The sequence below is a fragment of the Lipotes vexillifer genome, unplaced genomic scaffold, assembly GCF_000442215.2.
Source record: "Lipotes vexillifer unplaced genomic scaffold, Lipotes_vexillifer_v1.1 scaffold1285, whole genome shotgun sequence".
NCBI lineage: Eukaryota > Metazoa > Chordata > Mammalia > Artiodactyla > Lipotidae > Lipotes > Lipotes vexillifer.
In genome coordinates this window covers 446,925-460,331 of record NW_006796211.1, presented here as the reverse complement: position 1 = coordinate 460,331, position 13,407 = coordinate 446,925, and the positions used below count along the sequence as shown (strand labels likewise).

Below are 13,407 nucleotides of genomic sequence, written 5' to 3'. Positions count from 1 at the left end.
CCCGCGTCTCCTGCATCGGCAGGCGGACTCTCAAGCACTGCGCCACCAGGGAAGCCCTCAATGAGATTTTTATATTTCTTAATTATTCAATTACTACCCATAAGTAGGAGTTTGAAATCAAACCCAGACTGCTTCATAATAGAGTATTCTCTTCAGTCCTGAGTACAGAAAAGGAAATTGTCCATATTGGGAAGCCAGGATGGTAGAACGGAGGAAGTGTAAGTCTCTAGTCCCGGCTCTGTCCTGGGTTCAAGTTCTGGCTTTGCCACGCCCTAGCCGTGTGAGCTTGGGCAGGTCACTCCTTTGAGGTCAGTTCTCTGGTTTGTACATTAAGAATAGTAATAATAAACCCCCCTGCAGGTTGCTATAAATCTGAAGGAAAGGAGAATTTGCAAGGGAAAGCAATCTGTGTGCTGTAAAGCCCCCTCTAAATGTTGGTTCTGTCATTAACTCCTTGTGTGCTGCAGGTCTCAGCAGCTTGGGAAGCCATTAGCCTCAAAGGAAGAGCCTTCTGAGAGCGATCTGGCCAGTGTCTCGGCAGGCAGCGCCAATCCCGAAGCCCACCTGCCCTCCATCTGCCTCAAGCAGGTGTTCCCCAAGTATGCAAAGCAGTTCAACTACCTGCGCCTGGTGGACAGGATGGCAAACCTGTTTATCCGGTTCCTGGGTATCAAGGGGACAATGAAGTTGGGACCAACAGGCTTTCGTACCTTCATAAGGTCAGTGAGACCAGCTCCTCTGGCAGGGTGGAGACCAGCCCCACATCTGGCTGGTCCCGCCTCTCTGACTGCGCCTGGGAGAGTCTGTGATGCCAGATCACGGCCCCACTTGGGGTTGGATTGGCCCAGCAGCTGGCACTGGGCCTGGCACATAGTAGACTCTTGTTTGTTGAATGAATTAATGAATGTTACGGATGTGACAGCATTCACAACATTATGCTTGTGGTTAGAAAACAATTCTGCGCTACCTTGAGCTAGGTCCTCATTCATATATGAATAATTGCCCCTTGGACTCAGACAGACCTTGTGCTTCTGAAACTGGGGTGATGTTCTCCCAGTGGTACGTGGCTGAGTGCTGAGCTTTTATGAAGCCACAGCAGAGAAACAAAGCCACATCTTCCAAAGTGTCAATTTCAGGAGAGAAAAGTTGAATAATTCAGTTGATAAATAATTTAATACATTTGTTCTAATATAAAAATAATGTGGTTATATTATAGAGTATAATACAAAATTTGCATGAATTTTAAAGATAAAACATGAGACAAAGAAATTGTGTTTTTGCCACAGCCTATAAAATAAGCCATTGCCACTTAATCTCCTGAGATTATTCATTAACTTGCCTCTACCCTCTGGGATACTTTGGGGCAGTACAGGAGCACTTACTAGCTGTGTGACCTTGGGTAAGTTAATGACAGTCTCTGAACCTCAGTGGTCCTGTAGAATGGAGATGAAACTATCAGTACCCTAGGATTGTATGTTATACACCTCAGCGGAACTACCTGCCAGCACCCTACGTTGCTATTGTTTTTCTCATCACTGGTTTTAAAATTTCTATCTGGCAACACAAAGTCACCCTGTTCATAGTTTTTTTTCATGAAAGCAAATAATTAGAAGTCTTGAACTGGAAACCATTTGTCATATGCTTTTCTCTAAGTGAATTTTATAAATTCTAACTCTAGCGCTCTGATACTCCTGATAGGATGGCCTGAAGAGGTATCGGCAGGAATGTTTGCCATCTCAGCAAACCTGAAGTCGTATTTGCACAGTGATTTTGAGAGTGGCTTTGTGTTAGTTTCAGGGGAAAAGAAAACCCCATGGAAAGAGCACAAGCTTTGGGGTTTGGCTTCAGAGCCAAGCACATTACTTAACAGCTGTGTGGCTTTGGGCAAATTCCTTATCTTCTCTGAGTCTCAGTTCCCTCATCTGTAAAATAGGAATAATCTCTCCCACCTTGCAGGAGTGTTATGAGGTTGGGACGTAATAGATCATAAAGGATCTGGCCCGCTGCCTAGTTTATGGGAGCTGTTTGTGAAATGGGAGTCTTTTGTTATTATTTCCATGAGGCAGTGGGAATTTTCAAGAAAGTCAACAGGCACATGTTATTTCCCTGAGAAAACTACCTAACGTGATACCCTCTGACTCATTTAAGAATTGCATTTGACTTGTAGGAATAGATACCGATCTGTAAATGGTTTAAAGAGTAAAATTAATCTTTTTCTCCTATAACAGGAAATTTGGCAGTGGGGCTTCGAGGGCTGGTTAATGACCCCACAATGTGATCAACTCCCCAGTTTCTGTCTTTGTGCTTTACCCACCCTGAGCATGTGCTTCAAGCTTCAGGGTTGCCTTATGGTCACAAGATGGCTGCTCAAAATCCAGCCATCATGGTCAAGTTCCAGGCAGGAGAAAGGAAGAAGGAAGGAAGAGCAAAAGACGTTGGTCAGATGCTTCCTTTTAACTCCTAATACAATTCTACTAAAATGAAAGAGAGAGGGAGAGATTTGAAAAAAAATTACATATCACAAGAATCACAGTCTCAGTTGCCTGAGGATGGGGTGGGGGGAGGGTGCAGGCAGGAAGGATAAACAAACCAGTGGGTGGGGTCTAGAAGGATGGGGGGGTGGGGCTGTGGCAAAAAGAAAGGTTGTTGCCGGGCTAGTATTACCAAAGCTTTTGATTTTTCAAGAGAAGCTAGAAATACTGATTTTTATGTAGAATATCAATGCATGCATATACTGAATGTTGGCGATTCAGAAAATAATTCTGGGTTCAATCAAAGCATGGCAGCCCATAGAGTCCACCGGTGTGTTACCTCTGGTGTGAGAGGCTGAGGTACATATTAAGAGGACTGGTATGTTCATATACAATCTTGAAAATTCCTGAAAATAATTGAAAGTGGTTCTAGCAAGGAAGATTCTTAAAATGCACTCAGACTGAAACTGGATGATGTGAAAAATATTGCTACAAATCTGTCTCTGTGTGAGAGGCTTTATGATTTTTCCACCCCTTTGTTCTCTATAATTAAGAGTGTTTGCATGAAAAACCCATCTTTGTGACATTAGCGACTATTAGGTCCTGCAGCCGTCATTCCCAGCCTGTGGCCGAGTACTGTTAGTGGGAGCGATGGTGACCGTGACAAGTGACAATGTCTTCAGGTAGGGAAGAGGCAGCCGGAGCAGAAGGACCCAGACTGTGAGCCCCTCTCCCCTCCCTCTGTACCCACCCAGCAAGTGTCCTGAGTAATTAAGGATGCAGGAAGAAATGGAGAAAACATTGCACAACTGTTAATAGATTTCTCCTTTTCAAATGTACCAAGACATCCCAACAGCAACTTTGTTGTAAAAGATGATCTTCTCTGCTTTCAGATTTATATCTGAATGTGTTCCGTCTTGCCAGCTAAATTTAACAGCACGTGTTTTCTCTTGCTAACAACTATTCTCTCTGCTTTCCACTTCAGTTTAAATTTCGCTTCATTAAGAATTAATAATATTTATGCCATATGTTAAATCAAACCAAGTGCCCTTCTCTGGGGCACTGTGCCAGAGACACATTTGCTGGCTAGAGACCCTCCCTTCTGAGCTCCCACGCAAACGGCAGAAGTTGAACTTGAGTTTCCTCTGTCCTACCCACTCTTTCTCTCCAAGTTCCTTGAAGAGAACTGGAGGGAACAAAATAATAAACATTCCGATTGAATTGATTTTCAGTGACCATCTCTCATAATGTGCTGCATAGATCAGCAGTTTTAGGAGTGAATTATGCTAATGCCAGTCTGGCCGTATTCTATTTTTCTTTTCCACCAAGAAATGAGAAATAATGAACTGTCATCCTCTCGTCTAGAATTAACTCTATCTAACCAGCTTGTCGTGTCATTTCCTCAGGAGGCATATAACAGTAGCACGTATTACCATGAATTAAGCACCTCTTTTCTCTCTCTCTTTTTTTTAATTCATAATCATTGCTGAGGTGTGGAGACATCTTTTTCTCTGAGAAATAGAAATTATCTGCTTCTTCAGTTCGACAGCCTTCTCGAGGGAAATGCATTTTTGTTATTTTCCTTCCATCGGATTCCTAATTTGGGAGGATTTCTATGTAATTCACTAAGAACCCGTTTTCTGAACGTATCCTACATCAGAATTTGACATCAACTGGCACATGCTGCATTTTCCATTTCCGCAGCCTGAAGATTAAACGGTTTTGCCAAAACCGGGCTTTATTTCTAGAAAATGGGAGGCAGCTTCTCCACACCTTGAGTGTTGGCTTCACGCTGGGCCGTTCCGCTTGGAGATCCCCACTCGTGTCCTTTGTGGTTTCTAATCCTGGTCTCCTTCTAAATTAGAGAACGGTTTTCTCTTTTTCCTTTTTTGCCCCCTTCCACTCCCTTTTCTCATAAGGAGATATTAATATGCTTCATAATGGGTAGCTGTGGGGTGTTATTCTCTGAGAGGCAGCATGGAGCGTTAGAATGTTCTGGAATGGAAGTGTCAGGGGCCCTGCCTCCTCCTCTGTCATTAACCCCTCAGTGACTTTGAAAATTCCCCTGTCCAGTAATATCAGGAGATTTTTATGCCTGGGATATCAATAGCCTTTAAAAATAGAAACATTATAAACCAAAGTTGTCTTTCCCTCCCCCCGGCAGATGTTCAGAGAGTGGGTTGTTTTTTTTTCGTTTTTAAACAAATATTGATTATTTGTTAGCTTTCACCTTACAGAAACCTCTCCAGGAAAAATAAGCTTCTTTTCTTTCACAGAGAAGGATGAACACAAAAGAAATTCTATAAATAGGATTTTATGGAGTGGAAAAAGTTGGCTTCTAAATTTCCCATGAGATGTCACTAGTTGTTGAGAGAAAATGGGGATGATAATTTCAAATCTTTCTAATCTTAGGCTTTGAATGATTTGTGATTCTCTCCGTCCTCTGTGCCCGTATTCTATTGATTCTGGAAACAAACAAACAAAACAAAACCTTTCTTTAAACTGGTTCATGAAGGAAGGCTGGGAGCTGTCATATGTGCCAGGCACCGAGCTAGTCCTTAAAATAGCTTTATATGGCGAGTCGCCTTATCCTCATACAAATAAGGAAATTTAGATTGCAGAGAATGTCAGTGACCTGCTCAAGGTCACATAGCAGAGTCAAGATTCAAACTCATGTGCCTTTGACTCCAAAGCTCATATTTTCCATGTACGTTTCTAGCCTATCCTTTCTGCGGAATCTTTCTGGCTTCTCATGTTACCATATTTCTTGGATTTCTCTCCCACTGAAGAATTTATCCTATCACTCGTCAGTCATTTGAAGAACTGCATCCCAGAGCATAAGGGGAAACTGTTCAAATGATTAAGAGCTACCAAGGCCTCATGTTTTTACCCCAGATTTTGAGATCATTTCTACCCTCCGAGAGCCGTATCCAAGACTGATCTGGATCCCAGCGTCACTCACTGGGCCCAGAATACCACTTACACGTAGTGCACACAAAACGAATTCTATATTCAGTGGTGGATGGATGAAAAGTTCACTCCAAAATCTTAACCCTTGGAGACATTCCCTGTTTGAGTGCATCAAGAATGTTTGGTGACCACAGGGATAAACCTAGGAAAACCTGTATCCAAGTGACCCTGGTTTTCTTACCCCCCAGCCTTATATCCCAAAGCTTCCCAACAGGGCCTCTCTAGAGGCTCCAGACTTTCTGGGTTACCTGAGACTTTGTCTCTTGAATCTTGGGTTCTTCCTGAAGCTCTGGGCTGGGCCACCTCCCCATTTCTCCCCAAAGTTCCCAAGTCCACTACTCTATCCTCCAGGGGAGGCCTGGATGTGAATCCCAGCTATGTGATCTTGGGCAAGCCATGTCCCTTCTCTTGAGTCTCAGCTTACCCATCATTGAAGTGGGCCTAAGAACACCTCCCTCATAAAGTGGTTATAAAGATCCAGAGAGCTCATGGGCAGGAAAGGGCCTGGCATACAGATGGTGCCCAAGAAGTGCCTACAGAATCAAAATTCTTTTAAAGCGTTTCCTGTCTACGGCAGCCAGCAGAGATCCCTCCTTCCCCTGCCCCAGTAGCAAATGTTACCATCAACTGTGTTTGCAGGTGTCGCTAGGGAGGGAAAGTTACTTTTGGAAAAGGGATAAATGGAGAATCCTCTTTGGTAAATTATGACTCCTACTAAAGGTTTGACACTTCTAATTTCTACCTGTCGGAAAAAAAATAACTATATACCAGTGGTCAGTTTGGTTTCCCTTTTTATACTCCATTAACCCACAGAGCAAGCCAGGCAGAGCTCCTGTCCTGTGGGGAGCAAGTGGTCCAGAGGACATGGATACGCTAATTAGAGAAAACCCGTAGCCACTCCTAATGAAGCTTTGGAAATGAACAGTGCAGGTTGTTAGAATATACCTTGGGAGAGACTGGAGCGGGTCCCCAGCAGGACCCAATAGAGATAGCCATCTCAGTGACGGGTGACATGAAAAGCCCTGCATCCACTGACATGTTGTTACTGAGGCTCAATAACTGTGTGCTGATGTGCTTTGAAGTCTGCCACTGTGACTTGTGATTGAAATACAGAGCCGGAGCCCAGGAGGAAGCAGGATGTGAATTGATGGCCTGAGGAATACAGGCAGGGAAGAAAGGAAAGAAGGGAGGGAGGGAGGGAGGATGCTGTCATATAAGGAGCACCAGCCTCATCCAGGCACCGTGCTGGGCACACGTGGGCACATGTCAGGGGTGTGCATGGGTTTGGAGAGGGGCCTCTGGGATGCCCAAATCCTGCTTGCCAGTCAATCCCCGACTTCTCGGGTTCCTAAGGGAGCTATTCACGCAAGGGATGATGACAAATGGGAAACCAAAGAACCACTTTATCATAGCTGGGGCAACGGATGTGGACACATTTGGAAAGTTGAAAGCAGCATGCAGTGTAGTTCAGCCAAGCAGACAGCTGGTCCCAAGGTCTAGCTTTCGGGATTCCCAGGGCAAGTCCCGCCTGTCTTGGGACTCGCCTCCCCGGCGCGATCTGGTTCAGGAGGGAAGTGTCTCTGGACCAGCTGAGGGCTGCCTGCATTCTGAACAGAGAGCCTAAATTCTTTCACCCAGACACTCTGACTAGCAAGCCCCATTCCTCCAGAATGGACAGGGCCTTCAATGAAAGGTCAGCCTCAGGCAGCCTCTGAAGGGGCCTAGATGGTTGCAGCTCTGAGAGCAAGAGGGCAAGTAGAGAGAGATCAGGAAGGGAACCAACAGTTGTCGTGGCCCAACCAGGTGCCAGGGCCTTGGGATGCCCTGCCTCATCCCCTCTTCACGACAGCCGTGTGGGTGGGTGTTATTATCTTCATTTAAGAGACCAGCAAATAGAGGCACCAAAGATTTAAGTAAATGGTCCACAGCCATACAGATAGAAAAGGCATCAGGGCCGGGATTTCAGTCCTGGTCTGTCCGAGGCCCAGGTTCAACTCAAGACTTGCCATCCTAAAGTCCCTCCTCCTCCCAGCCCTTTAGAGCCCTAATGAACCACATTACAGGAACCCACAGGATCTGACCTCAACTCACATTTTCAGCCTGCTCTCCCGTGGTTCCCTGCCATTCACCCTTCACTAGTTCCAGCTGTGGGGAGGGAGGGCCTTCCAGGTGGGGAACACAGCCCAGGCAAAAGCACAGAAGCCAGACGGGACAGGACGGGTCGGATCTGGCGGTGACGTGTCCTCTCCTGTCTTCTGCAGGAACTGCAAGCTCAGCAGCAGCCGCTTGTCTATGGCCGCCGTGGACACCCTCTACATTGACATCACGAGGAGATGGAACTCCATGACCGCGGACCAGCGGGATTCAGGTACCTGATGGCTGGCCTCTGCCGTGTCCTGTGGGAGGACAGAGAGGGATGGGTGGTACATTATCTGTTTCTTCTTGTTAAGGGTCAAGGTGGGGGAAGGAGGAAGGTCATCCTATCGTTACCAAACCAAACTTGGGTCTGTCCGCCTGCGTGCAGTAAAGCCAGTCTACCGACTCGGAGTTGTGGTGAAGGAAAGGGCAGCATTTATTGCAGGGCCAAGCAAGGAGTCCAGGCAGCTCAAAAGGCCCAAGCTCCCCAATGGCTTTCAGGGAAAGGTTTTTAAAAGCAGGGTGAGGGAGAGGTGTCGCAGGGTGTGTGATCAGCTCGTGGACATTCTTCTGATTGGTTGGTGGTGAGGTCATCGGGAGTCAACGTCATCGACCTTCTGGTTCCAACCCGTCTGGGGTCTACTTGCTTGTGGGCAGCATGCAGTTAATTTCTTCCACCTGTGGAGGTTTCAGTATCTGCAAAACAGCTCAAAGGACGTGGCTCGGAATGTTATCTCTAGCCCTTGAGGAGGAAATAAAGGTCCTTGACTTTGTTTAATGACTAAACTATTATTATTCTGTTTTGCTTGACTGTTTTCCTTTGTTTCTGCATGTTCTCACTTCTTTGATTAAATGTATTCTTTGGAACTTGGGGAAGGCCTAGGAAGCTAAAGTTTTTCTACAAACAGAAGGCAGGTGGAGGACAGGGGGTGGAGGGGTAGGGTCTGTCCTGGGAGGCTTGCTTACACTATCAGCTCTAGACCTCACTGGAGGGATGGAGCTGAGTTTGAATTCAGGAGCACCGTCCTGACTTCTGCTCCCAAGGCTGTGCCCACCCAAATCCTAATTCCACTGCTGGAATCCTTTGCCTAAAGCTTTGATTCCATTTATGTTGGAAACAGTCACTTATTCGTTGGTTGGTTCATCCCTCGCCACACATTTCCAGGGCATAAGCGGGGCCAGGCCCCGGATAGACAGGAGTGAACAGCACTTGTTTCAGGCGCAGGAGGAACTGGCTCTAGAGTTGGGAGGCAGATGAGAACATAGCAGTAGCTAGTGTGAAGCATGCTAGGATGGAGGGAAGCACAGAGAGGCTGTCAGGAAGCTCAGCAGAGGAGTTCCTGAGCAAGGGGTGGGGGGGCCAAGGAAGACTTCCTGCAGAAGCTGAGTGGGATCAGCTGAGGGACAGGGTGGCACACGCCCCCTCCTTCAGGGCTGTTTCCCTGGTCTAGGCAGAGACACACGTGAAAGGCTCAGGTCACCCCAAGTAGCCTGGAGGGTCTGCAGCAAGGTGGGAAAGGAGAAGAGGCAGAGACGGGGTTGCAGGAGCTGTCGAGGCCTTGAACGCCACGTGAAAGAGCTCGATCTTGATGCCCTAGATCACGTGGGGCTGGTGAAGGATTCGGTGAGAAGGATCCGCCTTCGGTGGATGAATTTCCGATCTTTTTCCTCCCAGAGGGGTTTTTTCTAAAAAGCCATAATAATAACCATACCTGACATTTGTTCAGCTCATCACAAAATTACAGCGGGCTCTCATGCATATTCCCTCATTAAACGTCTCTGCTGTGAACCAGTGCAGTAGGTATTAACGTTCGCATTTCACAGCTGAGTAAACTGCAGCTCAAGGGGGCCACCCTCCACTCGGCTGCCTCCCTGCAAAAAGGACACAGAAAGAGGGGGAGCCTCAGGGAGCAGTTTTCTCCTGCAATAGGGTGGCAAGGACCTGAAATCAGGGGGGTTGGGAGACCCAGCTTAGAACTGACAATGCCACTTCCTACGATGTAAGCACGAGAAGCCGTTTCACCTCGTCCTGTCCATTTCCTCCTCCGTAAAGGGTGCCAGCAACACCAGCTCTCCGGGGTGCCCTGTGTCGGAGGGTCTGAACGCCTGTGGGGCCCTCGTGGACAGTTCATCTTATCAGTGGGCTCCCCTTGGGGAGAATCCCGAGCAGGGTGCTCCCTGCCAGATCCTGCCCCGCACCCCGGCTCTGCCCTGGGCTAGAGCTCCCTGCCCACAGGGACCAGCAGCCCTTCCTGCAGGTGCCGGGACTTGGGCATCGTTTGCTAAGTGGTTTCACATTTGGTAATGAGGCTTCCAGCTGCCAGTCTTGAGTGTTTCCTACATGCTGAGCACACTGCCCGGCACTTGACACGTGTAGCATGGGCTAGAATCCTCCCAGAGGTAGACACGATTATCTCTTTCATACAGAGAAGGAAATTGAGGCTCAGAGGCGCGGCTGGTGGGTGAAGCTTTAACACCAAGCTGCCACCCTCCCCTTCCGGTTGCTTCCTCCTGCTACTGGTCCCAGAGTAAGATGACCACCCAGCTCCCTACTGCTTCCCTTTCTTAAATTCAAAAGCAAAACTCAGGGGCTACTAATACTCACTGATTGGACAAGGCAAGAGCTCCTATCACATCTCCACCGTCGGAGCTCCCTTCCATCCTTCCCTGGCAACGAGGAGAGGCTGGAGATGGAACGTCTTAGAAGTAGGCAGATGAATTATCATCTCGAGGACGGAGGGCGCTCATGTGACAGTTGAGCCGCCTGCTTTCTGCTGACGCCTTCAGAAAGTGAAGACGTGTTTGCTCTGTGAGCCGAATGCGGGGCGTCGTTGCAGGAGCCTGTGGAGGGGGCCAGATGAGGGGGCAGGGGTGGCAGTGGAATTATTAAATATTGAAATTGATCAGGAATAGCAGCAGGAAGCTACTTATCATGTTTTATTGCTTCAAACTAGCATTACCGTCTGGCCCCATTGTTAATTCTGAGTAGCTTTTCATGTTTTGTTTGCCTCTTAAATTGCTCCCCAGCAGCGGAATCCACAGGGGCTGCCCACAGTACAGGCTCGGGTGAGGTTTTCTGGGGTCTGCAGCGTCTCTCTGCTGAGCAAGCCAAGGAGATGAGAAAAATACTTATTTTTAGAAAATACAGATGTGCAAATCTGGGACCTTCCAGGCCTTTCCGCCCTGCCTCAGCCCCTGAATGTGTGGAATAACAATCCTTAGTAGTAACTGCAATTTTGAGATCCCCTCCGACGTTCAAATATCACTGCTAATTCTCACACCAGACCTTCGAGGTGGGTGATCAGATCCCATTTTACAGAGCAGGATTCTGAGGTTTCCAAGAGCAAAAGTGACTTGTCTGAAATCCCATAGCCAGTGAGTAGCAGAAGCTGGATTTGCACTCAAGCCTCCTGCCTCCTGGCCCAGGACGCTGTCCCCAATCCAGGGCCACACCGAGCAGGGCTTGTTCATCTGAGTGATGAGGAGGGGATGGGGGCTCGTGAGGCAGGGAGGTGAAAGGTCAATTCACAGAGCACAAGGAAGGCAGGACTGGAGTGGGAGTCGGTGCCTCGTCCACGCACTTGTCTCCCTTCCTCCTTGGAGCTTATACTCCTGTTCTCCTGTTTCCATCACTCCTAAAAGGAAATAATAGCGTCCAGGGTGGGGGGGTCTTACAGGCAGTGAGGGCTGGGCATTAAAGCCAGGAATGAGAAGGCTGTCTGTGCCCATGGGCACAGGGGCCACTGCTGTCTTAGCTGGTGCAGGCCGGGGCCCAGATGCCTCCTGAGAAGGCTGCTTGAGCACCTCTGATTCTCAAGGAGAAGGAGTTTCTGAAGCCAGCCGCGTGCTCAGGACCATTCAGGAAGCTACTGGATGTCAGAAGAAGTAAAGGCCTGGTCGGAGGTGTGGGTCCACGTGAGCTGGGGCAGCTTTACCTGCCCTAGAGCGGCTGTGGGGCTGGCAAGAAAGAAGTCAGAAGAGCGGCAGAACATGCGCTCTCAGTCTCAAAGGGCACGCACTCACTCGTTCATTCACTCATTCATTCATTCAACAGACAGGTAATGAATGTGTTCCAGGTATTGGGCCCTACCGGAATATAAAGAGAAATTATTTTACAGACCCTATTCTCAAGGAAAAAAATATAATAGAGATTATGTACTGAACATTTACTATGTGACAGAAATCAAAGATGCTTGTTATGAATTGCTTCATTTAAGTCTCATGCAGCCCTGTGAGATAAGGCTGGCTATTCCCATTTGACAGATGGGAAAGCTGAGGCTCAAAGGGGTGAACTTAAGCAAGCGTGTCAAGCCTTACAGTGGGGAGCCTGGGATCTGAACCAAGAACGGCCTGCCTTCAGAGCTCATCCTTGGCCCTTCCATTACACCCAGCGTCTCCAGCCACACAAATGAAAAGGATGCGCAGTTGAAAGTTGTAACGGGGTGGCCAGAGCTCCCATGGGGGAAGCAACAAAGGAGGGAGCCGTGCGGGTGAGGAGAGAACACAAGCAAAGCACTTAGCATGGTGGGCGACCCAGAAAAGGCGCTCGCTACTCGTTCTGTATCCCTGAGGGCCTGGCACATCGACCAGAGCACGCAAAAGCATCTCACTTGGTGCCCAGTGAATGTTCGATGAGCAGACGAATGCCAATATAAAAAATGTCCCCCATCCCCAAAGCAGGGCCTTCTGAGTGTGAGAACCATGGCTTATACTAGCGGTGGTCTATAGGGGTCTCCCTCTGCTTTCCTATTGTCCAGTGTAAAATGCCAGCCCATTTGAATAAGACCATCACCCCGACCCAAACCCCAGTGTGTCCAAGTGCTGATGCACCTTTCCTTTCTGGAAGCCAGCCCAGACCTTCCTTCTGCCCTAATGAGACTTTGGTACCCACCAAGGGGGTTAACCAGATTCCCGATGCTCAAGGCCCTTATGAACCTTCATTTGACCTGCATGAGGAGACCCTGCTATTGAAATGGAGAAGAAAAAGTGGTGTTTAAAAAGACTAGAGAGGAAAAAAAAAACAGTAAGAAAAAGCATACATATTAGAAATCTAAATCTCAGACCATCCTTTTAAATAGGCTCGTTATTGATTGCTTTTTTAAATTGGACCTCAGGTGCACAGAACTGGGTTAATCATAATCCTTGGTTCATGAGACACTTCCATCCTGGTCCATGCATAGCCTGCTCTATTTAGTTAGCTTTTTGAATTAGTTATTTTTAATAATGGAATAAGCATCCCCAGACTCTCGTGACCCAAGGCAAAAGCTGGGACTCGATGATCACATGCGTTTAGCACATGGCTCTCCCCCAAACCCAGCCCATTTGCCACCTCTCTCCACCTGAGGAGCCCTCAGCTGCATCCCATGCCCATCGCTCTCTAAATAGACTCTTCCTCTCTTAAAATGCCAGTGACTACTTAGGAGCTTGGTGGAATTTCGTAATATGCGGTCTCACACTATGCAGCAGGCCAGTGTAATTGTCAATTGTCATTTAAAAAAAAAAAAGATTTCAGTTTCCAATTCTAGAATTTCTAGCAGAGCACAGAAATCTGTTTGTGTTATCAGCAAACTTGGGGTGTAGTAGCCCTCTCATTGCCCAGAACCAAACGAAGAAACACAGTTGTCAGTGAAGAGGCAGTTTTGTTATGTAAATTGCACTCATGAACACCTCCTTATCATTGAGACTTTGCTCTCTACTCTTCCCAGAGTGGAATTCACTTCTCTGTGGCGAGAGACTAGGACAGCATCAAGATTAGGCAATAAAAGGCAGTATCGGGCTTCCCTGGTGGCGCAGTGGTTGAGAGTCCGCCTGCCGATGCAGGGGACGCAGG

At 47.7% G+C, this 13,407-nt stretch overlaps 1 protein-coding gene across 1 annotated transcript in view; it reads left to right on the top strand.

Moving 5' to 3' along the window:
• TTLL11 (tubulin tyrosine ligase like 11) overlaps positions 1-13,407 on the top strand; it is a 252,601-nt gene that overhangs the window by 200,695 nt on the left and 38,499 nt on the right. The window contains 2 exon segments of the mRNA XM_007468377.1: positions 468-719; positions 7,703-7,809. Of these exon segments, the coding sequence (XP_007468439.1) occupies positions 468-719; positions 7,703-7,809 (359 nt within the window).